At 36.4% G+C, this 27,165-nt stretch overlaps 2 protein-coding genes and 2 pseudogenes across 4 annotated transcripts in view; 3 read left to right on the top strand and 1 right to left on the bottom strand.

The window, feature by feature from the left end:
* Window positions 1–2,136: 2,136 nt before the first annotated feature.
* LOC143538706 ((R)-mandelonitrile lyase-like pseudogene) lies at window positions 2,137–3,861 on the top strand (annotated as a pseudogene).
* Window positions 3,862–4,909: 1,048 nt separating this feature from the next.
* The window catches only part of LOC143538731 (uncharacterized), a 173,681-nt gene continuing 151,425 nt past the window's right edge, over window positions 4,910–27,165 (bottom strand). The window contains exons 2-7 of one of the 2 annotated variants that reach the window (XM_077032217.1): window positions 6,999–7,125; window positions 6,862–6,888; window positions 6,697–6,759; window positions 5,337–5,415; window positions 5,198–5,243; window positions 4,910–5,108 (exon numbers count right to left, since the gene is read on the bottom strand). In XM_077032217.1, the coding sequence (XP_076888332.1) occupies window positions 5,099–5,108; window positions 5,198–5,243; window positions 5,337–5,415; window positions 6,697–6,759; window positions 6,862–6,888; window positions 6,999–7,037 (264 nt within the window). In that variant the 5' untranslated portion in view covers window positions 7,038–7,125 and the 3' untranslated portion in view covers window positions 4,910–5,098. Of the gene's footprint in view, window positions 5,109–5,197; window positions 5,244–5,336; window positions 5,416–6,696; window positions 6,760–6,861; window positions 6,889–6,998; window positions 7,162–27,165 lie in introns of those variants that run through there. The other variant, XM_077032224.1, reaches the window with a different exon arrangement.
* Window positions 9,542–13,566, top strand: LOC143535951 (glutamate receptor 2.7-like; the record flags this gene model as incomplete). Its single annotated transcript, XM_077030062.1, has 4 exons — window positions 9,542–11,288; window positions 11,764–12,073; window positions 12,145–12,551; window positions 13,153–13,566. Coding segments are annotated over exons 1-4 (2,646 nt in total), but the record flags the coding sequence as incomplete, so codon positions are not given.
* Window positions 17,372–21,033, top strand: LOC143535962 (glutamate receptor 2.7-like; annotated as a pseudogene). Its single transcript, XR_013135805.1, has 5 exons — window positions 17,372–18,973; window positions 19,057–19,367; window positions 20,012–20,335; window positions 20,514–20,524; window positions 20,581–21,033. The product of XR_013135805.1 is annotated as a glutamate receptor 2.7-like (transcript).

Genomic DNA, 27,165 nt, shown 5'->3' on the forward strand with positions numbered 1-27,165 from the left:
GTTTATTTTATACTTCATATTTTGTTAACTTTGCAAATACACAAAATATGAATTGAGGTATATATTTTGTTTTAATATTACTATATGTTTGTGTGAAATTATTTATGACTTTATTGGTTCCGACCAGTCTAACTAGTGGATCGATAATACCTTCAATACATTAACCTATCATGTTATAAAAACATTAGTTTGTTTACTTTTGCCATCATCGTATAACCAGAATTATGTATGTAAATTAAGGGCAAATGTGTCAAAACAAAATATTAATAACAGGCACTAGTAGAATGTTTATCTATTTAGAAAAGTTAACTATTAATTAAATCTTTCAAAAAAAATTAATTAAATCTTTCATGGATTAGACATAACGAACTATTCTATTTGCTCATGTGTCATGAGTTTACCATACTAAAAAGTAATAATAAACAATAACCGACAAAATAGAAAAGTATTAATATAATACGTATTCTGTAACAAAAATATATGAGATATAGTGAGGTTTAATATCTACCGAGTTGGAGTAGGTCAATAAAAAATGAGTTGACTAAAGCAAACGAAAGTCAACTGTGTATATTTTCCCATATATCATAATTTCGTTCTACATATATAATTAATTAAATGACCAAATAAATTATAATTGTATTTAACACGAATGTTAACATTTTTTATTCCATACACGACCAATTGTTTATATTAGAGAGAGCTTATGATACTCCATATGAGAGTATGATTGGTATTTCGTATATACCATGAAGCAGAAATGATTAAGATTTTAGCACGCCTGTAAAATCAAAATCCATACAATGCATTTTTTTGAGGGGAAATCTTTTATCGAGCTTCCAGTTTACTTTCTTAATTAAAGGTAGAAAAAAACCCGAGGAATGGGTGAGTAGAACTATAATTCCTAGTAAACTTGACGTCCGAATTAAAAATTCTTTAATTTGACATACATTAAATATAATCGGTTCATCGAATAATATACTCCCGATAAATATTTAGCTTTTTGGTATTAAAATTTAAGCCAATCGGCTAATGTTATAATTGCATCCCAACTCAATATCGGAAAACTTATAACCTTGCCCTAGCGGCAAGACCATTGCCATCATGGAACAACTCTAAAGTTGATCTTTGTCAAATTGCGCCACTAGACATTCTCCGCATCTAATTCCACCTATTAGGTGCGTCCCAATTCAACCTAAAAAGATGGACTCCGCATCACGACACAATATTTTATATGTTGTATAACTTTTTACTATTTCTAAAACACCGCGTCACATATTTTTATCATGTCGTAACTATACATGTTTTGAAAATTGACATCTTTAAGCACCACTAGCCCCTACTAATTTTCTTCATTTTATACATGTATACACAAATTTTCTCCAATTTTTTGCTCTTTAGGATGTATGAAAACCATTACCCGTGTTAACAGATGTTCATTTGATGCGGCAGTGTGACACCTTCTTTTTTAACGGCTAACGAATCATCCAAATGAGTTACTGATCATTTTCACCATATCGGAATACACTCGTATTTCGATCCGGGAAAAACCCTCACCTAAGACCAACGTCCATGAACACTCACCCGAAAGCACGACAATACAATGAGATAAAACTCGTTCACTTCAATTATCCAAAATATTGAAAACCACCTACTCACCTAGTTTCTCATCATCACATTGGTGTCTCTGAAGCTAAATGTCAGATGCGAGAATCGAACATTATAACATAAACACCAAGTCTCTATCTTACATTTTTACTACTCTATCATTAGCTCATTGACAACTAAACTTGCGATTTGAATCCACGTTGTCCTTTTTACATCTTACGGTAACAAAAATCATTTAAAAAAAATAAAAATAAAAATAAAAAAGAAAAAGAAAACACTAACTGATTTTCCCACCAAAAACTTAATTTTAACGTCTTCTTAACCCCAATTTTGACTTCCGTTAACTTTCTTTTCGTTTTCAGATTCAAATACTTCTAAAATTGCAGAGATCCGCCATTAATGGCGTCAATCATCATCATCATCTGCTTACTCTTCTCTCTAATTTCATCCACCTTATCTCACAGTAAGCACCTTATTATTATTATTATTATTATTATTATTATTATTATTATTATTATTATTATTATTTCAACTTACTAACTTATTACCAAACCCTAGGTCCACCGTACATGCAATTCACCATCAACGCAACCGACCTTCCACTAACAGACACCTACGACTACATAATAATCGGCGGCGGCACGGCTGGCTGTCCATTAGCCGCCACATTATCCTCCACCTACCGCGTCCTACTCCTCGAACGCGGCGGCGTACCTCACACAAACCCTAACCTCATGCACGAAGAAGGCTTCATCACCACTCTCCGTCAACTCGACTCACCACACTCTCCCGCCGAATCCTTCACTTCCGACGAAAACGTACCCAACGCCCGCGGCCGTGTCCTCGGCGGCAGCTCCGCCATCAACGCCGGCTTCTACAGCCGAGCCGACGACGAGTTTTATAACCGGTCAGGTATCAATTTCGACACGAGTTTGATAACACAGTCGTATCAATGGATTGAGAAGTTAATAGTCTTTCAACCGGAGTTACAGCCGTGGCAGGTGTCCGTACGTGACGGTTTGTTACAGTCCGGTGTACGGCCGTTTAACGGTTACAGTTTACTTCACGCGGTTGGTACCAAAATCGGCGGTTCGACTTTTAACTCGACCGGTCACCGGTTCAGTGCTGCAGATTTGTTAAACGACGCCGTATTTCAAAATATTAAAGTCGGTGTTTACGCCACCGTGGAAAAGATATTATTCACTGATAATAATAATAATAATAATAATAATAATAATAATAAACATGCAAACGGCGTCGTTTTCTTTGACACTAACGGGCGTTATCATTATGTGACGGTAAGACTTAACGGAGAGGTTATAGTTTCTGCTGGTGCAATAGGTAGTCCACAGTTACTTCTGTTAAGTGGACTTGGTCAACGGTCGTATCTTTCGTCTTTAGGTATTCCGGTGACGTGTCATTCTCCGTTTGTAGGACAGTTTTTGTATGATAATCCACGTAACGGAATATCCTTTTTGTCACCAACTTTATTGCATCATTCTTTAATACAAGTGGTGGGGATTACGGACTCCGGCGCGTATCTCGAGGCATCGTCGGACGTGCGCCCGTATCGATCGCGATCGCGCCGGGGTTCGCATTCGACAATGTATTTTAGTGTAGCGAATATTATGGAAAAGATAATCGGGCCGTTGTCGGCGGGTTGGTTACGGTTGGCGTCGACGGATATCGCGACGCCGCCGGTTGTGCGGTTTAATTACTTTGATAACCCGGTTGATTTGGCGAGGTGTGTGAATGGGACGAGGAAGATTGGGGAGATGTTGAGGACTCGGGCGATGTCGGGGTTTCGGTTTTGGAACCGGAGGCGTCGGGCGGAGTTTAGGTTTGTTGGGGCGAGGCTGCCGGCGAACCGGTCGAGTGATGAGGCGATGGGGGAGTTTTGTAGGCGGACGGTGAATACGATATGGCATTATCATGGTGGGTGTTTAGTTGGGGCGGTGGTGGATTCGGATTTGAAGGTGATGGGTGTTGGTTCTCTTCGGGTGATTGATGGTTCGGTTTTTACGGTTTCGCCCGGGACGAATCCGCAGGCTACTGTTTTGATGCTTGGCAGGCATATGGGATTGAAGATTTTGAGGGAGAGATTGGAAAAGGTAAGTGCTTGATTGATTGATTTCTTTCTGATGTTAAAATTTTTGGTACAGCTTCATAATTCAAAGGTTAATCAGCAGTAAATGTTGTCTGTTGAAAATAACAGTTTACAGTCTTCTTAGCATAGCTATAGTTGGTTGAATTTAGTATATATTTGCAGACTCAGTAAAGAATTTAAAAACTGTGATTATGATACTCAAAAGTACCTCATGGTGAACGTTGCAGCATATGATCGGTCGTTATATCATATGCTGAGGTCGAAACATACCGCCACAAATAGTGTAAACGATGGATCTGATAACGGTAAGTCACCAGTGAAGATCGGACAATAATGTAAACGCATGATATTTTGAACTTCTATCATTCTGCATAACGAGCGTGCGAACGAAATGTACATAATATTGGTCTTCAACCAGTTGCTCTTATGATCCAAAAGAAGTCCAATATTACTTTAAGTGATTTTAATGTCTATTGATTCAGTAACAAACTTCTTGACATCACAATATCTATGTATAAATATGTTTATAATGCATATGGGTCATTACTAACACTGGTACATGACTAGTGGATGATACACGAGTCACGCTTACTAGTACATGACTAGTGGACGATGCACTATCATCAAACAGACGGTTTTACTTGCGCTTACCAAGTACCAACACTGGTGCATGACTAGTGGATGATACACTATAATCGAACAGACAGTTTCTAAAGCGATATAAGTCAGAGGCGCATAGAACACGCACAAACATATGCAGTAACAAGAGAAAGTAGGGCAAGCATAAGTAATTCAAAGCTTTCAATTTGAGTATCTTACTTTCCATATTTATGATTTTTGTTTTGACAGTATTAGAAAGATACAACAGACATAAAAACATGGTACTTATCATAAGTTTATAGATAGACCTCCCTAGAAAGCCCAAACTAACACACTAGCTATTTAGTGTGTTTACAGTCTCGAACATCGGCTTATGTAGATGGAAAGATTTGTTGATAGAACCTGCGCTTAAATGTAGTTAAACTATGTACTGGAACTACAATGTTAATGAGAGCATGATAATATGAAGGCAATGTTAATGCTTAAGGTCAATCCAACCCACCCACCAGGCATTCTATACTTGCTTTTGTATCAGAACACCATTTCATGGCTCTGTGCCTAGTTCTCATGGTAAAGATTTTACGCAAAAATAACGGCTTAACTTTCAAATAAGATTTTGCTCATATAGTAACACATAAGAGTTGGGTGCTTACAAACCTAAAAACATCAACATAAGCTGGATCAATTCTCACAAAAGTCCCTAACTAGCACTCATCAAAACAAATACCAACACAAGTTGCAAATCTTTCTTTTCAGCATCTCTCTTCCTCGTACAAATGCTTCTGCTTACTTTCCCCTGAACATGGAAACAAACAAAATGTAAATCACAGTGAAAACTAAAATAGACATTAGTTGAGAGTGAGTAATATAAAACAAGTCACATACGCGTTCATCATGAGGGTAATGTTGTCCCCTTTCAGCAGAATCTTGCCTGAAAATATACAAAACTTCAACTTAGAAAATCATCCAACATACACTGAAAACATGAACACAGGATATCAAGATAATAAAAAAAATGACAAACCTAGAGGCTTTCGGGTCTTTTTCTTTATGCTGACTTCCTCAGCCTCATCAAGAACCAAATTCATGTACTCATCAAACCCCTACATCAAACACATAAGTTTCATTAAGTCATTGACCATAGAAGAAGATAATATTCACATTCTATATTTTTGTACCATTCACCCTCCACTTTGCATAACTAGTTTTATATAAGAAACACATTCTACACGATATATTTAAGGAAAGCATGAGAAATTATAAATATGCAAGTCAACTAAAGAAAACATGACTTTACATCAACATTCAACATCAAGAGTTAAAGGCATACTATTCAACATTCAACACAAATTTGTTCGGTATCCAATCCTAAAAGTGGTAAAAAAAACAGAGTTAAAGGCATGCTATGATTGTTGATGTCTTGCTTTTCTAAAGCTCACATCAAGAGCACAATGTGATCAGAATAAAGCCTCAAGGCCTTACGCGCTTTATGTACATATGAGTCAAATTTGGTCAAGAATAGTCTTTGGAAAAGGCTGAATAACATCCATGTAAAATGACCAAAAGAATGACAAAATTATAAACAGTTTACTTGATTAAAAAGCTTGATATGTAACAGAGCAGAAAAAGAAACGGCTTGTTATTGTGTATAAAGTTTATATGGCTGCACATAGAGCGATGACTAGACCTAAACACTCTTTTTAAACCAAGGTTGACGTCAATTGAGTCATCCAGAAACTAATTTGGATGGAAGTTGCATATTTGTATCCATTTTACTCTACTCCTAACATCAGATATAAAGCAAAAATGTAGTTGAGACGTTTCAAAGGCACATTGATTTCAAAGAAACAAACCCTATAAAGCAATTAAACACAAAATTATAACTTGGAACATTTAACCGCGAAATCAAAGTGTAACCCTAATATTCAATATCCTAAAAGGCAAACTGCTTAAAACAAGCCAAGTTTTTTCGAAAGCTCGTTTAGTTATCGAGCCTTGTGTAATTTTAAGTTTGACCTATATTAGACTTCTATGTACTAGTTTCACGCTACACAGCCAAGCATTGGCTCATTTAAGATACTACACGAGCTCAAGCCGAGCATAGGCTCGTTTAAGGTTTTTCTCAAAATATTTAAAAACAACAAAAAAAACTTTTATAAAATAATTAAGAAACAATAAACAAGCCGAGCCCAATAAACGATAAACGATCCGAGCTTTAGAAAAAGAGTTCAAAACAAGCCAAGCTCGAGCTCTCGTAAGTCAAAACTAGCCGAGCTCGAGCCTAGTCAAGCTCGGGATCGACTCGTTGACACCCCTAAGTTAAGCAAATAACCACAAAATTAAAAATTAAAACAATGCAAGTGAGTGTAGTTTGTTACACATACAATTATACGGCCTTCAATCCTCAAATCCTTCTGCTCAAACAACCATATCTGTATACGTGCTTTCTGTATCACCAAATAAATAAATAAATAAATAAATAAATAATAATAATAAGCAAATTGTCCAACAAAATAAAAAAATTAAAGACAGTTGAGGCAAAAGCTTACGCTCTGGAGGAACCTAAAGATGAGATTCTGCAAAAATTTTAAAAAAATAAAATGAAATTAGAAAGTAATTGGGGAAAAATAAGAGAATTACTAATTAGGGCAAGACGTAGCTGTTGTGGATGAATGAGAATACATACGATTGGTTGAGTCATAATCCTCTGGACTTTGGTAGCCATGGCTGCTGCTGCTGTTAATGTTATTGATCGTCTTCTTCTTCGTTGATTGATAACGCAGTCAGTCGCAGAGGCAAAACCCTAGAAGAGTGAAAAACTGAAAACCCTTCTTTTTATTAAACACCCGCTCCTTTTATTCTTTCTATTTATTGGAGTATTATTATTATTATTATTATTTTATTATTAAAGGTAGGGATGAGAAAAGCGGGTACGTGTATTTATTAAATACACAATCCATACCAAGATTTGAGTTTCGGTAGTGGTAAAATACTGGTATTTCTCGAATTTTGCATGAACAAATGGTAACGTGCCTGTACTGACTCGAACATTTCAGTACCGTTACCTGATAGTTTCAAATTTTAGGATCGATACCATCCCAAGCTCATCCCTATATAAGGGTGTACTAGGTGTAATCTGTGTTGGTCGTTAGAGGAATTCCTTGTTAGTCCAGGTGATTGGGTTTGTTCATAAAATAATTCTGTTGGACGTTCAGTAATAATAATAAGGATGATACGTTAATTAGAAGATTAAGAAAAAGGAAAACCACCGGCCAAAATTTTGTAAGACATGGTTAAACTTTTGAATTAAGTGTATTAGAACCAAAACAAAAAAAAACAAACTAATGACAATGATGTGTATAATACATGGTTTCATACACGTGTATCACATATGTTATATGATTGATACTGTTCACACGTTCAACAAATTTAAAGGTTGTTATATTATGTAAAACTCATATTCATAAAAGAAATTTTTGTCAGATCAGTATAAAATTTCTATCTATTAGGTTGCATCGGTTTATCAGAATATATTGATATTTTCAGTTGAGATTTTGGAATTTTTTTTCTTTAGTTCATACCTTCATTCATATATTACGTTTTCAACCTAATTTTAATTTTGTTAAGATGTTTTGACTTGCTGATATGTTTTAAAGGTGATTTCAGTTTTGTTCATATAATTTGGTTTTGAAGGTGAGCTATATGCTTCAATCCTTTCCTTTTATTATTATTTTTTTATTTTGTGCTAAAGTTAACTAGTAACGAGTTGATAATTTCAGGTATCAACAAATGCTTTAATTTTTGAAGTGTTTAAATGTTGAAAAATAAAAGCCAAGGATATTAATCAATTAATGTAATTGATAATCTTACTTAACTTTGTTATCGAGCAACCGGGTGTACTTTTTTTTAACGGTCAACAATTTTAAATGGAATTTTAAATGGGTAACCAGATATACTTAATAGACATTAAAACATTTTTGTAATTATAAGGGGGTTATTATAATATTAACTCTGTCTAGTTGTCAAAAAAGAGGGGGAAAAAACTAGCAAATTTTAAACTTGGTTTTTTTATTCAACTTTCAAAAGACTATCTATGTGATTAGATCAATCAAACAAATTAAGTTATTTATAGGAATTATTATTTAAAACTTGGGTCAATTGATTTTTAGTAGAACAATATTGTACTTAACATATAAATATAGTATGAGGTTGTTTGACCATCGATCTCCTTAACGTGTGATGGCTATAACAGAGTTTCTCTTATTCACCCTTGTGCACCACCGATGCCATCATCGCAAATTTCCTTTTTATCCATCACAATGGCCGCTATTCTAGTATTTACGTGACAATCCTATAGACAAATAATCTCGCTATAAGGGTGACCAAATCCTACTCTAGCATCTTGCGTCGCTTCCCTCATCCCAAGCCAAGGAACACCGCTATGCACCCCACTCCTCTCCTTCTCAAAGCCAATTTCCCTGTCTTTTCTCCTATTTAGAATGGAGTTCCCACTCTTTCAACATCCCACGCCACATCATCTCCATCTCAGTTAGATAGCCTTGTCACCTCACCTCATGCCCCGCTTCTATTCAACCCAAGAGCATTAAATCCACCCTCAGATCGATGGTGCAATTCACAAACATCATTACAAACCCATCATGACTTTTTATACATCTTATTTAATCAATTGCTCATCTTGTGATCACACCGGTAAATTGATATAAACATATTAGAGTAAAACGATTAATTTAGGAATAAACTCTCTTAATTCTATTAACCGAAAAAACAACCAAAAACTTAATTACAACCCTTATCATGGTTTTATATATATAGCTAAAAATAAACTCATTGAGACTATAACAACGAGTCTAACAAAATAATAATAAAAACAATTAAGTCATATTAATCCAAACTTTTATAACCTCTAATTAACTTTACTTTCACTTTAGGACTCCTTCCTTGTACAGTAACCCACATATAATTAAAACAACGGTTCAATAATAAATCCAACGCCATAGTCCAACATGATCGCTTCACTAGCAACCTAAGAAATTTCGCATGAACGTATTAAAAGTTTTCTAAAAAATTAGTCTTAAATCTTTACTTTTACTTTCATTAATAAAGAATCATGATTCTTCACCTATGCATCAATCATAGAACTTTCGAATCAACAAAATCTTGGTCTTTGAATTATGTCTTATTCATGAAAAGTCTTGACATCATCCAATAAACTATTAACAAATATAAAGTTTAGACCCAATCAATGTTTGACTAACTACAAGAAGTAGTCATACACTATAACATTCTTTATATATATATTCTTTAATATGACATGAAGAGGTTCACATGTAAATATTATTCCCCTTTGGGAATCAAGGTCCACACTTGTGTCCCTCTATAATTTCATTCTCACACGTTTCTTATCTTGATTCTTGACCTTAGATTAAACAAACAAAGAAACATGTCATCATATGATTCATATCATCATATGTTAATCTTTGTTATGATGATGAGCTTGAACTTGAGCTTGTTATCATGTGCGGCCAAAGGCGAAACAAAGATCAAAGTACGAATAGGAGTGATTCTCGATATGGATACCAGCATCGGTAAGATGAGCAAGACTTGCATTACTATGGCGTTACAAGATTTTTATGAAGAACACGACAACTACTCGACGATAATCACCCCTTACTTTCGCGATTCCAAACAAGACAACGTGCAAGCAGCTTCTGCGGCAATGGACCTGATAAAAAAAGTTCAAGTCACGGCGATTATTGGTCCCATGACATCCTCACAAGCAGACTTTGTCATAGAGCTTGGTAACAAATCTAATGTACCAATTATATCTCCAGCAGCAAGTCCATTACTTTCTCCTAAGGACAACGATTATTTTATTCGGTCAGGTCATTATTCGACGTCACAACTCAAACCTATTACGGAATTAATAAATCATTTTAGTTGGAGTGAGATTGTGTTTGTTTATGAAGATGGTGAGTATGGAAGAGGTTTAGTTCCTTATTTATCTGATGCCATGATGGACATTGGTACTAAAGTCACTTGTCAAACAGTTATACATCCTTCAGGTTCGGATGATTTGATACTCCTTGAGCTTTACAAGCTAAAGACGATGCAAACTCGGGTTTTCGTGGTACATATGTTATCGGATTTGGCTTCACGGTTTTTCAAGATAGTTAATGAAGCTGGAATGATGGAAGAAGGGTACGTTTGGATAATAACCGAAGGGATCATGAGTCGGTTGCATTATTTGGATCATAAAGATGACTCTATGCAAGGAGTAGTTGGTGTGAAGTCATATATCCCGAAATCCAGTGAGTTAAGCGAGTTTGAAAAAAGATGGAAACGGGAATTCAGGAGTAAGTATCCGGAGGAAGACGTGGCAGCGCTAGACATGACCGGGCTAAGGTTGTATGATATTGTTTTTGGTCTAGGAATGACACTGGAGAAGATCCAGGATTTTGATGAGCTCGTTCGAATGATGCGTAATTTCAGGTTTGATGGTCTAAGTGGTGACTTCAACGTGATTCACGGGCAATTACAATCATCGGTTTACGAAATATTGAATATTATTGGGAATGGCGAGAACATCATCGGATATTGGAGTCCCAAATATGGCATTTCAAAGAAGTTAAGCAATGAAACAAAGGGTGATCTTAAGCCTATCATATGGCCTGGTGAGAGTCATGTTATCCCTAAAGGCTGGGAGATCCCGATGAGCAACAAGAATATATTGAGAGTCGGGGTTCCAGCAAAAGGCGGGTTTGATCAGTTTATCAATGCGGAAACTGACACGCAAACCGGTCAAGTTATCATGACCGGTTTTTGTGTGGATGTTTTTAACGCGGTAATTGACGTGTTACCTTATGCTTTCAAATATGAATTTGTACCTTTTGTAGCTTCGGATGGCAAGAGACCCGCAGGAAGCTATGATGATCTTGTTCTCAATCTCTCTAGAGGGGTAACTAAATTAGACTATTAATTTATATATAATTTCAGATTTATATATATATATAAATGGTATGCATATATCATGGCATCTTTAACTCAACGCTTGTGCCCATGGTAGGGGGCTTCTTTGGTAAAAATTTGTGCCAAACTGTCTATCAGAGGGCAACATGTACCTACTTTTGAAGAACCTGCATATTGGTAGGTGACATCTCAGTGGATGTGACTAGGATATCGCCTATGTCACAGGTTCTCCAAAGTAGGTAATGTCACCTCTGGCAGTGTTGGTGACTCAATCGGAAAAGGGTACAAATATAAATATGAAAATGCCGCACCTACCATGGGCCAACCCTTATTTGAATAATGTTCAAGAAAGTACCTCTTGTGAAGTGAGTCATGGATCCATACCTATGCATGAACTAAAGAAATGTTTTTGTAGCTCATGATGCAATATAATGTTGGTTTATAATGTTTGAATAATGTAACAGGGATACGATGCGGTGGTTGGAGACGTTACAATACTTGCAAACCGGTCTGATAAGGTATCTTTCACATTTCCATACACCGAAGCAGGCGTGTCATTGATTGTTCCAATTGAAGACAAGAGAAAGAGTTCATGGATCTTCATGAAACCCTTAGAAAATGAGCTTTGGATAACTACCGGGGCGTTTTTCGTATACACTGGAATCGTGGTATGGGTTATCGAGCATCGTGTAAATGAAGAGTTCCGAGGCCCTCGTCATAAACAAGTGGGAATGCTCTTATGGTTTTCCTTCTCCACACTTGTTTATGCACACAGTAAGTGCTTCATATAAGTTAATACACACATGACCTTCAACTTTTACTAATTTTATTACCAATTTATTTAGGGGAGAAGTTGATCAGCAACTTATCGAGATTCGTGGTGATCGTGTGGGTGTTTGTGGTGCTCGTCATAACCTCTAGCTACACCGCAAGCTTGTCATCTACGTTAACAGTACCACAGATTCAACCAATCTACGCCGACATCAATGAGATCATGAGAAATGGTGAATCAGTAGGATACCAAGATGGTTCTTTTGTTAGGGACATGTTGGAAAAAATGGGTTTTAAGGATACTCAGTTGAAAAACTACAGCACATTTGAGCAGTATGATGAGGCACTTAAATTAGGAAGTCAAAAAGGAGGAGTTTCTGGAGTTATGGAAGAGCTCCCTTATATTAGAGTTTTTCTGGCTAGATATTGTAACAAGTACACCATGACCGGTCCGACTAACAAAACAGCAGGCTTCGGCTTCGTAAGTTTCATTCGTGTATCTCATTAGTCATCTCTTTATATTTTGTATGGTTTTTGAGACGTTTTCACATCTAGTGTTTATGTTTTGGTAACTTGCAAGAAATTGTGACAGACGGTTACGCCTGTAAATGAACATGATCCCTTAATCAGTTAATCGGACAAATATTTGTGTTAATGTTTGTTCGCTTAAAGTGAACATGTTTGTGTTAATTTGTTTATGTTCTTTCATTTAAAATCCAAACGAACATTCATGAACATAAATAAACAAAGATAAATGAACATATATGAACAAATGTAAAAAAACACAAATGAACAAATATAAAACGATTTCATCCGAATAATATTTAATTAAACGAACATCCACGAACATATAATATGAACGAACTTCGTGTCGAACAGTTCACTAAACATTCGGTTCATTGACCATAGTGTTAAACCACGGAAGCACTAGATGTGATAAGTTCTCAAAAACAATACCATAAATGAAATGATTTCTCACATAACACCATTTTTTAAAAAAGAAAATCTTATATTAGTTGTTCTTGAAAGACTTCTGATTTGTAGTGTTCGATAATGATTTTATTGTATATATATGTATTCAGGCATTTCCAATAGGATCCTCTTTGGCCCATGATGTTTCTAAGGCAGTACTACAAGTAACAGAGAAGCAATTGTTGAACATAACCAATCACTGGTTTAGAGAAGACGCCAGTTGTGATCCAAAAGATCGAGCTCAAACGAACCCTCATGGGCTCGGGATGGATAGCTTTAAGGGAGTTTTCCTCATTGCCGGGCTATCGTCAACCTCGGCTCTCCTGATTTTCACCTTCAGGTTTCTGTACCAAAATAGGGAAATGCTGGAGTCGCATGATCATTCAGTTAGCCAAAAGATTGCGGCTATTGCCGAAAGATTTGATGTGTTTAAGGATAATAAATCCAAAATTACATCAATCCCAGAAGCAGCAGTTGATGATGATGATGATGATGATGATGATGATGATGATGATGATAATAATAATAATAATAATAATAATAATAATAATAATAATAATAATAATAATAATAATATTTTACGCCCTGCTTGCGGTGCGCGCATATAATGTATATATGTGTGAACCCTCGGGTGGGCAAAAGTAAAATTGCACTAATTTTGACGTTATTTTACTAATCTCGTGAAAATAACGTTAAAAGTGGCGGAAGGTTAATCAGGCATCATGTGGTGGCGTTGATAGCCGAAAGACAAGGGCACATGCACCGATCAGCCGGTGTCCCGATGATTGAGTGCTATGTGCCTTATGTCCAAGGCTTGATGCAAAACTACTATCGAGCCGGGGGTCTCACCGGAAGCAGCCTCTCTATCCCTATGGGATAGAGGTAAGGCTGTCTACATCTTACCCTCCTCAGACCCTACCATAGCATTGCTATTGGTGGGATATACTGAGTACGATGATGATGATGATGGTGAATAATAATATTTGTCCAGCAGTTGATGTGTTTCATCAAGAAGCAGGAGGTTTTTCTACTACTGAACCTGGAAGTCCAGTTCTTGACACAACACAAGTTGTAGAAATCATAACTAATTAAGTTATTAAACATGTCCATAATATATGCTAACTAGTCTTACATACACTTCTCATTAATATTTTGTGAGTAGTTTAATAAAACAAGCTTTTGGCTTCTAGATATTTATTATTTTATAGCATTTGTCAATAATGACAGCCTTCATGTAAATGTAAGTTTTGTGGTATATATGTAATTGTCATTTCAATTAATACAATGCATATGTTCTTCCACATGTTTCTCAATGACTATATATGTGTTTATTATGTGCTGATATATCGGTAATAGGTTCCGTCAATATATACCTCATCACCATGCAACTAAGAAATAGTATAAACCATTTAAGAAAATTATACGAATCATGATTAATCGATGGTTCTCGGCTTTATGCTATATGCGAAGTCACAGTCTCATGGACCACATACTTTGTTGTGATACATCAACCATTTAAGAAACGCGCGAACTTGTCAATTACGGACAACAAATCAAAATAATCAAATCAAATAACCTTAAGCGTATTCAGAATAATCTTCGAATAATAAAAACTGGTGTGGGTACACATTTCTAAACACCAAAACGCGTAAATAATTGGTGTGTGTTGAACCCGACACCACCTTCCGCCAATGCACATCACACACCTCTCCTTCCCAAGCCAATTTCTTTATTTACGTTTTCTCCTGTTCGGAATGGAGTTACCACTCTTCCCGCATCCCACATTCCCAAGCCACACCGGTTGTCCTTCTTCAGCCAGTCGCTGATCAGCCTTTCCGCCTGGCCTTGCATCCCGTCCTGGTTCATCCCTAGACCTGTCCGTTAGTTAATTACATCGTATTTAACTAAAGGAAAATTGGATTTAAATAATCCCACCTTTAATGGATTGGCCAATAATAATCCCACCTCCGGTATTTCCCGCTGGCAGTCCCACATTTTCAAGGTTTTTTGTTTTATGATCCCCCGTTAAGAATAATTAACGGGGTTAAGTTTTGGCTGATGTGGCTGGTGACATGGATTTTTCATTATCCTACATGGATTTTCCCTTTATATTTTCCTCTCTCTGATTAATTACGTGGAATACACACTCATTTAGCCCCCAAAATTATGAATTGAGCCACCTGAAATCATTCTACACGATCGAAAACCGGTAGCCGTTCATCATCCACGACCGCCACCGTTCATCATTCTACACGATCCATTCACTCCCGTCCGATCACTGGCTACCCAGCTTACCCCACCACCACCACCACTTACCCACCACAACCCCAATCCACATACTTCCACGTCACCCCAAACCCATACTGTGCGTCCCGTCCACGCGCCACCTTCGCCCACCGCTTCTTCGCCTTCTTAATCGGCTGCATCCTCCTCACCGGCGTCATCATCTTCATTATCCGGCTCATCCTCCGCCCACAAATCCCCCAGTTCCGAGTCCAAACCCTAACCCTAACCCTAACCCACTTCAATCTCTCATCAACCTCACTAAACTCAGGAAGCTAGGATGTTGGTTTTGTTGCCCGGAACCCCAATTCCAAAATCACCCTTTACTACGATGAAATCGGAGCTGCCGTTTATTCCAAAATCATCCTTGTTATACGCAGGATTCAATCGGCTCAATTCATAATTTTGGGGTTAAATGGGTGTGTATTCCACGTAATTAGTCAGAGAGGGGGGAAAAAGGTAAAAATCCATGTAGGATAATGAAAAATCCATGTCACCAGTCACATCAGCCAAAACTTAACCCCGTTAATTATTTTTAACGAGGGATCATAAAACAAAAAACCTTGAAAAGGTGGGACTGTCAGCGGGAAATACCGGAGGTGAGATTATTATTGGCCAATCCATTAAAGGTGTGATTATTTAAATCCAATTTTCCTTAACTAAAAACCATGGTCCAATATGATGGGGTCTCGAGCAACACATCATAAACTTTTTGGACTTTTAGTGACACCTTTGTTATCCACCATTAAACCAAAAGCCTAGAAAACGGAAATCATAATATCTTCATCACATTTAAAGAATGATCATATATATTATCTATTATCTATTATCTATTATCTAATACAAGTAAATGTGAGGTCTGGCGTCGCACCGGCCAATCTTTTTTGTTTTTTTTGTTTAGGTATCATAACAAAGATAACGCTAATCGATAGAACTCTTTTGTTTTAGGTTCGGTAACATAATGAATGTGACGGAACCAACCAAAACGTAACGCTAAACCGACCGAACTTTTTTGTTTTAGTTTCGGTACCGTAATGAATGTGATGGAACCGACCGAATTTGCGTAGACTAACCGTCTCAACGCCTAAGTTTGACCAACGTCACCCCATTGGTCCACCTCAATTTATATATATCTTTTTTTTTACTTCAGGCATCGTAACCGAACAACTTTTTTGTTTTAGTTACGGTACCGTAACGAAGATCATGAAAATCGAAATCTTCACGTAGACTCACCCGCATCAACGCTCGAGACCGACGTTGCTCGGGTTTTACGAACATTCGATTTTACCAACTGTCGCCACCTTATTGGCCCACATCAATATTTATATTGTTGGTATTTGTATTTTTCCGCCACCGTAACAAATGTAACCAAAAGTGTAATGACATGCCGTAAACACATCAAATTTGCACAGACTTACCGCCTCAACGCATGAGACCGACACAGTTTGGGTTTTACCAACGCCCGAGTTTTTCCGAACAACATCACCCCGTTAGTCCTCTTTGATTTTTAAATTTTTTTGTTTTTGTTTTTGTTTTTGTTTATGTTTATGTTCTGGTAGTGTAATGAATGTAACAAAAAATGACTGAATTCATATCGACTTAATGCCTCAACACCCGGAAGCCGCGCAAAGCGCGGATAAATTACTAGTTTCAAATATATACCAAATGTCTAATAAGTCTAGAGATAGAGTAACATATATTATACGAATAAAAATAAAATATTGCACATGTAGTGAACCTAGATATTTCTCATGAACGTACTAGAAGAATAAAAATCAGCCATGAATCTTTACTTATACTTTTAATAAAAAATAATAAAGAATAATTTCTTTACTTGTGCATCAATCATAAGTACTTTCGTAATATTCCATGGTCTTTTGAGTTACGTCTTAATTCAAGAAAAGTCATGACGTCATCCAATAAACTAATAACAAGAATCAAGTGTTAAGTTAGACCAAGTCAATGTTTTGACTGATTGCAAGAAGTAGTCATACTATTAACATTCTTTATAATCACATGAAGATCAAGTTCGTGTTTTCCCTTTAGGAATCAAGGTCCGCTTGTGTCACTCTCTAATTTCATTCTATCACCTTTCTTATCTTTATTCTTGACCCCATAATATTAAAGAAACAAAGAAACATGTCATCATATTATTCATATCATCCTATGTTAATCTTTGTTATGATGGTGAGCTTGAGCTTGTTATCATGTGTAGTTAATGGCAAAACAAAGATCGAACAAGTACGAGTTGGAGTGATTCTTGATATGGATACTAGCGTCGGTAAGATGAGCAAGACTTGCATTTCGATGGCTATAGACGATTTCTATCGAAAACATGACAACTACACGACGGTGATCACCCCTTACTTTCGTGATTCCAAACAAGACAAGGTGCAAGCAGCTTCTGCGGCAATGGACCTGATAAAAAATGTTCAAGTCACGGCGATTATTGGTCCCATGACATCCTCACAAGCAGACTTTGTCATAGAGCTTGGTTACAAATCAAAGGTACCAATTATTTCTCCAGCAGCAAGCCCATCACTTTCACCAAAGGATAACGTTTATTTTATCCGCTCAGCTCATGATTCGACGCCACAACTCAAACCTATTACGGAATTAATCAAACACTTTAGTTGGAGTGAGATTGTGTTTGTGTATGAATATGGTGAGTATGGAAGAGGTTTAGTTCCTTATTTATCTGATGCCATGATGAACATTGGTACCAAAGTTATGCACCAAATAGTCTTACATCCTTCGGCTTCTGACGATTGTATACTCCTTGAGCTTTACAAACTGAAGACGATGCAGACTCGGGTTTTTGTGGTACATATGCTACCCGACTTGGCTTCAAGGTTTTTCAAGAAAATTAATGAAGCGGGAATGATGGAAGAAGGGTATGTTTGGATAATAACCGAATGGATAACGAGTCGGTTGCATTATTTGGATCATAAAGATGACTCCATGCAAGGAGTAGTTGGTGTGAAGCCGTATGCCCCAAAATCGAGTGAGTTAATCGAGTTTGAGAAAAGATGGAAATGGGAATTCCGGAATAAGTATCCTGAGGATGATGTAGCAAAGCTTGACATGACAGGAATAAGGTTGTATGATAGTGTTTTCGGTCTAGCAATGACATTAGAGAAGATCCGGGATTCTGATGGGCTCATTCGAATGATGCGTAATTTTAGATTTGAAGGGCTAAGTGGTGACTTCAACGTGATTCACGGGCAATTACAATCGTCGGTGTACCAAATAGTGAATATTATTGGGAACGGCGAGAAAGTTATCAGATTTTGGATTCATTACAATGGTATTTCAAAGAAGTTAAGAGATGAAACAAAGGGCCTTAAGCCGGTCACATGGCCCGGTGATAGTCATATTATCCCTAAAGGTTGGGAGATCCCGACTAACAACAAGAATATGTTGAGAGTCGGGGTTCCAGCAAAAGGGGGGTTTAATGAGTTTATCAATACAGATATCGACCAGAAAACCGGTCAAGTTATCATGACCAGTTTCTGTGTCGATGTTTTTAATGCGATCATTGACACATTGCCTTATGCTCTCAAACCCGAATTTGTGCCCTTTGTTACTTCTGATGGGATGAGACCTGCAGGAAGCTATGATGATCTTGTTTACAATCTCTCTAAAGGGGTAATTAAATTAGACAGATAATGTGTATATGTTTTTAATTTTATGAATAAAAATGTGTTTATAATGTTTGAATAATGTAACAGGGATACGATGCGGAGGTTGGAGACATTTCAATACTTGCAGACCGGATCGGATAAGGTATCTTTCACATTTCCATACACCGAAGCATGCGTGTCATTGATTGTTCCAAACGAAGATGAGAGAAAGAGTGCATGGATTTTCTTGAAGCCCTTAGAAAAAGAGCTTTGGATAACAACTGGAGCGTTTTTCATATACACTGGACTCGTGGTATGGGTTATCGAGCATCGTGTAAACGAAGAGTTCAGAGGCCCCCCTCACAAACAAGTGGGAATGCTCTTATGGTTTTCTTTCTCCACACTTGTTTATGCACACAGTAAGTAAAGTTAGGGTTTTGATCAATTACAAATTAAATTAACGTGCTAACTGTGAGAATCAATGTTACGGGTCAAAGCCCATGCTTATCATGCAGGCCCAAGAAGATGAAAGCCCAAAGACAAGTTCAGAAGCCCAAGTCTGAGATAACTGAGCATGCAGTGAACCAACGTTTTTATTGATTTAGTCTTGTTTTGTTATGGTTTAAATAAAGGAAATAATGGGTATGCCCACTTTTCCGGTAACAGTAACGTTCAGTTCCTAGTTGTTAGGAGTAGTTTGAAGTTTTCTAGTTGTTTTCCTTTAAATTGTTAATTTTGGTTTTGGAATAAATTATCAGAAAATTGCCCCAGCTTTCCTCTCTATTTTCTTCCTGCATTCCTTCTTCTTTCTTGGCTGTTGAATCAATTTCGTTCGACCCACTTAACAATCAAGTAGTGTGATTATATATGCAACATAGTGTAATTATAGTGTAGTGTAATTACATTACGATGTAATTACATAATTACATTACTTGTATATATAATTACACTACTTGATTCTCAGAGTTAGCACGCTGATTTAGTTTGTACGTTAACTTTCCCCTATAAAGTTAATACACACATGACCTTCAACTTTCACTAACTTTATTACCAATTTATTTAGGGGAGAAGTTGATCAGCAACTTATCGAGATTCGTGGTGATCGTGTAGGTGTTTTTGGTGCTCGTCATAACCTCGAGCTAAACTGCAAGCTTGTCATCTACGTTAACAGGACAACAGCTTCGACCTATTTACACCGACATTAATGAGATCATGAGCAAGGGAGAATCTGTAGGATACCAAGAAGGTTCTTTAGTTAGGGACATGTTGAAAGACATGGGTTTTAAGGATGCCCAGTTGAAAAACTACAGCACGTTTGAGGAGTACGACGAGGCCCTTAAGTTAGGAAGTCAAAACGGAGGAGTTTCGGGAATCATTCAAATAATATGTAATTATTTCAATTAATATGTAAACGAACATTCACGAACTTAAATGAACCAACAAAACATGTGTTCGTATTCGTTTGCTTATAAATTATATGAACACATTTTTTTTGTTAATATATGTTCATTCATTTGTAAAATGAACAAACATAAACGAACCTCCTGCCTAACGGTTTGCGAAAGGTTCACTGACCGTAGTTTTAAAAGAAAATCTTATATTAGTTGTTCATGAAAGACTTTTGATTCGTAGTGTTCGATAATGATTGTATTGTGTATATATATTCAGGCATTTCCAAAAGGGTCCCCTCTGGTCCATGATGTTTCTAAGGCAATGCTGGAAGTGACAAAGAAGCAATTGTCGAACATAACAAACCACTGGTTTAGAGAAGACGGCAGTTGTGATCAGCAGGATCGAGCTCAAGCGAGCCCTCAAGGGCTTGGGCTAGATAGCTTCAAGGGAGTTTTCCTAATTGCCGGATTCTCATCAACTTCGGCTCTCCTAGTTTTCTTGGTCATGTTTTCGTATAAAAATAGAGAAATGTTGGTGTCACAAGCTCATCGAGTTTGCCAAAAGATTGTTGTTATTGCGGGAAGATTTGATGCGTTTAAGGATAATAAATCCAAAACATCAATCCTGGAAACAGCAGTTGTGGAGTTTAATAATAATAATAATAATAATAATGTAAGGCCCCATTACTGGTAGCCCTACTTTGGTGTTGGATTTACTCATAAACACAGTTATACAAATCAGAGTTAATTAAAACTTTACGCGGAATATAAAACTTCAACCATATTATCTTACATAACCTCCAAATCTTGTCTTATAAAACATTCAGTCATTTAAAACAAAACATAGTCTTTAAAACATCACAACATTTCTTCGAGATGCCAGTATCTTCGATTCCATGCCATGTGTCTTCAATCACGCGAGCTGCCTCAACCTATTTGCCTGCGTGCATACTAAAAGTCAGCTACGCTGAGTGAGTTAATCACATAACTTACTTTACATACACATATACGTTCCCGTAGGTACGCATTATATACTTAATCTGTCCATCGTTCTTTCATATTCATTCATAACAAGCCTTACGTTATAAAGAGTATTCGCCATACATACCTCGGATATTATTAGGGTCCGGTACCCTCCATCCTCGGATATTATTAGGGTCTCGTACCCTCCATCCTTGGATATTATCAGGGTCCGGTCACCCTCCATCCTCGGATATTATTAGGGTTCGGTACCCTTTCTTCCCTATCTCCTTAACATACTTTCTATATACATAATCGTAAGTTTCGCACATACATACATCATTCATTCTTCATCTTACAACAAACATATAACATCAACCATTTCCTGGCAGTACATACCATTCCGAAGATCGTTCATGTACTGGCAAGAAATCATTCATACATTTCACATAATACATATATGGCATACACTTATCACTTAGGATAAGTGTATTAACTAATCACATCGAGTATGCACACAGCCCCGAAAACATAACAAGGAATGGGGCTAGAAACTCACCTGAATGCGGTTACGTTCACCGTTTATGGTAATTCCTTTCTTGAGCTGTGCACGACTAACTGTATAACAATTACACGTATCAATTAACTATCACTACTTATATCATCTTTCTAGTCTTAATTATTACCCTCAACGAACGGGAGTCCGGGGGCAGCGCCCCTGGCAGCGGGGTCTAGGGGCGCCAGCCCCTAGCAGGGTCCAAGGGGCAGAGCCCCTGGCTGGGGTCGAGCTGTCGTAACACATTTTCCATTAGGACTTTAATTTATTATTTAATTCGTTAACTCAAAAGTTCAAGGGCTTATTTGTAATTAATTCATTCTTTTTTAAGTCCAAGGACCATTCTGTCATTTTATTAAACTTCAGTTCGTTATCTAGTTATCAGATTCGTTATTCAGTCTTTTAACGAATTAGAATTCTATAACGAATGGAGTTCTGATTCGTTATACCATAACGAATCACCACTTATGGACCTTCTTAACGAATTGAACTTTATAGCGAAGTGGTCTTTCATAGCGAACTGTAAATCATAACGAATCGCTCAACTGGTTCGTTATTCTTCCTTAGAGAACTAGCCTAACGAACCAGGGTTCTTCCGTAACGAACCACATAAAGCTCATTCGTTATTAACCCGTAGTGAATTAGGGTTAGGTTTTGTCAGAGAATGTCAGGAACATTCCCTGACATCCTTAAATACCCCAGCCTCCTTTCCGGCGCCGTCTTTCAGGCGCCGCAGTGCCGGAAAACCGGGCGGTGGCCGGAAAAACGTTGTTTACCCCGTTTTTCGTCCCGTTCGATCCAGATCTGAGCTAGGGCGATCCCTAAGCTCATCCTAGGTTCGGTTTATACCCGATTCCATCCGGATCTCGTGATTTAAACGGTTTAACGGTGTCGGCTCGTCGTTTCGTGACCATATCTAACGGGTTTAAGCTAAAACAACATCATACTATCATTACCTTGGGTCGGTGCTTGGTTTCCTTCTTGGTTTCGGTTTAGATAGGGAGAGAACTAGAGAGAAAGCTTAAGTGTGTGTTTTGGTGGTGTATGGAATATGTGTAAATGAGGAATTAAATGGTGATTAAGGGTTTATATATTTATGGATCATGGGCTTAAGCCCATGGTCTTTCCTTCTTTCTTTCCTACCCAAGTCCATAACCCATATTCATTTACCCAACACTAGCCCAACTCGTATTCTATTTATTTAAACCGATAACGACCCACTATAAAATAACAAAATTTATTTTATTATTGTAACCAAAAGTAGAATGTTACAAATAATAATAATAATAATAGTCCAGCAGTTAGTGTGTTATCTACTACTGAAGCTGCAAGTCCAGTTCTTGACACAATACAAGTTGTAGAAACTAGAAACTACAACTAATTAAAGATCTTCATAATGCTGATTAATCTTGCACACACTCGACGTTAATATTCGTTGTAGTTTAGTTAAACAAGGTTCTAGATTTTTATTCTTTTATAGCATTTGTCAATATTAGTATTCGTCACGTAAATGTAGTTTTGTGTTTGTAATTGTCGGGATTATTATTCTGAAACCGCGTGTTTAATTAATCACTATCAGATTGAAGTATTGTATCTAGCTAGAGTACTCTCAAAATCTTAATCAGATAATTTGATTTTAGAAAGAATCAAGAACGGGAATATGTATGTTGCTGTTGTGAAACTTGCATCCGAAATAGACTAAAACGTTAGTTTTATAGTTCGTGCGTTAACCATTGCAACGTTTAGTGGAAACAACACATGCAATGTTTCGTGAAAAGTTTGAGAGTTGACGTTAAATATGTTGGCTTTTAATTCGATTATCTTTAGAAGTAACTTTGCCGTTGCCTTTTCTCGGAAGTAATTACTTAGTTATTGATAATCGATCAGTTGCTCTTGATCACAAATTTGAGACGACTATGTCTAGAATCTAGATAAAAGAAGATACGTGTGTGGTTCAAATCTAGATTGCAAATATAGATTTGAAATCTAGATTTGAACCACACACGTCTCTTCTTTTATCTGGATTCTAGACATAGTCGTCTCAAATTTGCGTAGGCACCGTGAGACGCAGAGGTGCTCATTCGATAATCCGTCACCGAAAGTCTCTTTTTTCTAGTTTTCGGTATCACAAGAATTTACCGGAAACAAATTTGTGTCGTGTTACTTTTCTTAGGTTTTAACGGGCTTCGTTGTATATTGTATGCGGGATGATGTGGTGTTGGTGATAGTAATGTATGTAAAGTGTAAACCATTTGTGAGCATTTAAACAGTCATGGTACTTCTTTAGTGACACTGCACCACTGCTAGAAAATACCTCATTTTCTTATGAAAATTTCCTACAAATTTCTTACAACATTTAATATCAACTAATTTCCAACAAAAACCGTTGCTAACTTTCCAACAAAAAAATACATTTATTAATTATTTTGGTCATTTTCTAGTTGGGACAATCACTACTAGAAAATGACATTTTTCTACAACGGATTTCGTAGGAAATAATATAAATCACGTACACAAAAATATAATTCAAGATTTTATCATATAGTTTTCGGCTTTAAGCTGAACGCGAAGTCACAGTCGCACGGACCACAAACTTTGTTTATTGTGACAACAAAATAATAAGGAATCAAAAGTAGGCATTAACACTTAATATAAGAAATGCAAAGTTGTTGTTTACTATAACAACCGACAAGACATCAAAATCAAATTATTTTAAACATGTTCTGAAATCATATATTTTCTAATATGGATCGTACAAATAAAATATCTTACAAACAATACGAAATAATGATAAAAAGAAAAGCGTACGCAGTCGAGAAAACATGAGTACCGATACGGATACCTAAAAAATATGCGGCACGAAAATCAAGAAGGAAAATGTTTTGAGTGCGTGTTTGTAACTCAATAATGCGTTTTCGGTTGAGGCTAAAGGAGTATTTATAGTGAAACAAAGTCGAAACAGTTTTATCTGGTATTAAACAAAAAATATAATGTATTAAACGTTTTTAGTGTCATCTATTATGCTAAAAAAAAACTTTGACCGAAACCGCTTTTTTTCTTTATTTTAGCGCATCAATAGTAAATCGGGAGGTCTAGCAAACCCATAGGTCGGTAGCGAACTAGTAGCTTAATAGTAGATGAGAGCTCGATAGTGACCTGGTGGGTCGAGAATTACCCTGCCAATCCAAGGCGCATGTGGTTGTTAGAGCATCCACAACAGGCTCCATCTCCCTAGGTCTGAATCTGCGTGGCGGGCGGCAAACTCGAGAAAAGCCAAGTCCATCATTATAGAGAGAGGTCCTTGAGATGAAAGTTTGCTCATGCAAACTTGAAACAAACTTTACGTGCATATTCACTCTCTCTTTCTATCTCACATACATATATATATATACAGACATTATATGTATATAACTTTAATAATTTTTTAATAGGTTTGTAGAGGTTTATTGTTGTGGAAAAAAGTAAGGTTTTTGAGAAAAGTTTGGAATCTGATGTGGTGGTTTTTAAAGGTTTGTTGTTGTGAATGCTCTAGCTAACCAAGAGCTTAGTAGCGAGCATGTGTGGGCCACTCATTTCACGTTTTTTCTTTCACATTATCACTATTATAACAGTTTTAAACACGCAACTTCAAACACTGGTTTCATTTTAGACGAAGTTTATATTGTTGCAAAGATCTCAGTCTCTCACAGGAACAACACAAACCCAATATATTATGCTTGTATTAACCGATACCGGTAATAAATACTTATGTTCAAATCCAAAGTTAATGAAGAATACACTTTTACCCTTAAGTGGGAAAAACATTTTTCCAACACCATCGATCTGTATCCTAGATTCATATCCTCATGTCTTATACAAAACAAACACCAACTATAACTTTTGTACAAATTCCCCATATATTTCCAAAACCTTTTAAACCATTCAAAACTTCATATATTATGAGATTGTTACGTAGAATAATGTTTTAAACGAAATAGTAGTTCAATGACTAATTCAATACTCATTCAGCTGGAAATATACGCATGTTCGCTTATTTAATAATAAATAAAATATTATTACCATTTTTTTCAATATTTAGCTAGACTGTTGAACACAACCACATGTTTCGTTCGTTCACATACATTCATGAGTGCATGAGTGCATGTTTGGTTCTTTATTTGATATTCATTTAGACAAATATTTTAGTACTGATCATAAAACTAAACCTTAAAATATATAATTAAGTAACTTTCTTTTATGTTTTCAAACTTAATTTCTTGCAACTTTGTATTCGTATGGTTCCATGTAACATGCGTCTATTTTTGTTTTTTATGTTTAATATATTTGTTGTACTCTAATACACTCTTACAAGCTTAGAACGATCATTTTCATTTTTTATTTTTATTTTTTTGCAATGTCTACACATAATTGAAAAAAAAACGCCTATAACCTAACCGAAAATAACCTAAAAACAGTAAACCTAAAAACTGAAACCGAAAACCGAAAAAACCAAAACCTAGAGGTTTTGTATATTCTTTGTTGGGAGCATTTCGGGGTATAGGTCTAACCATCTCAACTCCCCGTTTCTGGCATGCTATAGTTATTTAAGTCTCGACGGCGGGAATGGGAGATTACCGGTAAGCCAGATGCTTCGCGAACCATATTCTTAAGGCATTTCGTTGCACTTAAATCACCCTCGTGAAGAGGCGCACTCCGATACCATTGATGTCCAATAGCTTTGATAGTAATGGCTGGATTTACTACTACCTCGTCCATTGAGTATAAGAGAGCAAATGATGGTATAGCAATGAACATCAGGATGATACTAGGAAATATGGTCCGAAGAATCTCGATAGTAGTTCCATGAACAATCCTTTGCGGGATTGGATTTTTTCTTTTTGGAAATGCCATAAAGCGCGAACCAAGATCCGTGAGACGAAAACCAAAATAAGTAATCTTGATTATTTATTTTTTTAGCTTCGAATAGTACTTCGAAATATAGATTAGGTATATTTAAATAAAAGATAGATTAGTACTAAAAATATTCTAATCTATTCACCGAAAACAAAAATAAGTAACAGGACAGGAGGGCATTAAAAGAATAGAGAAGACGGAAATATAGATTAGGTATATCCGCGCGTGTTAATGTTAAGTTAATAAATACAACATTCATATAGTTTTCTGGTATTCAATATTATATTCAAGTAAATTAGAATTTCAATACCGTTATACATTATATTATACATTATAATATAAGAAACTGAATCAGTTTTGATATTTGATATTCTAAAAAAATCCCAAAGCAGAGTAAGCCTAAATGGTAGAATTCTT

Source organism: Bidens hawaiensis, unplaced genomic scaffold, assembly GCF_021521415.1.
Source record: "Bidens hawaiensis isolate Kalapana, Puna unplaced genomic scaffold, B.hawaiensis_p1.1 tig00000780_1, whole genome shotgun sequence".
NCBI classification, from domain to species: domain Eukaryota; kingdom Viridiplantae; phylum Streptophyta; class Magnoliopsida; order Asterales; family Asteraceae; genus Bidens; species Bidens hawaiensis.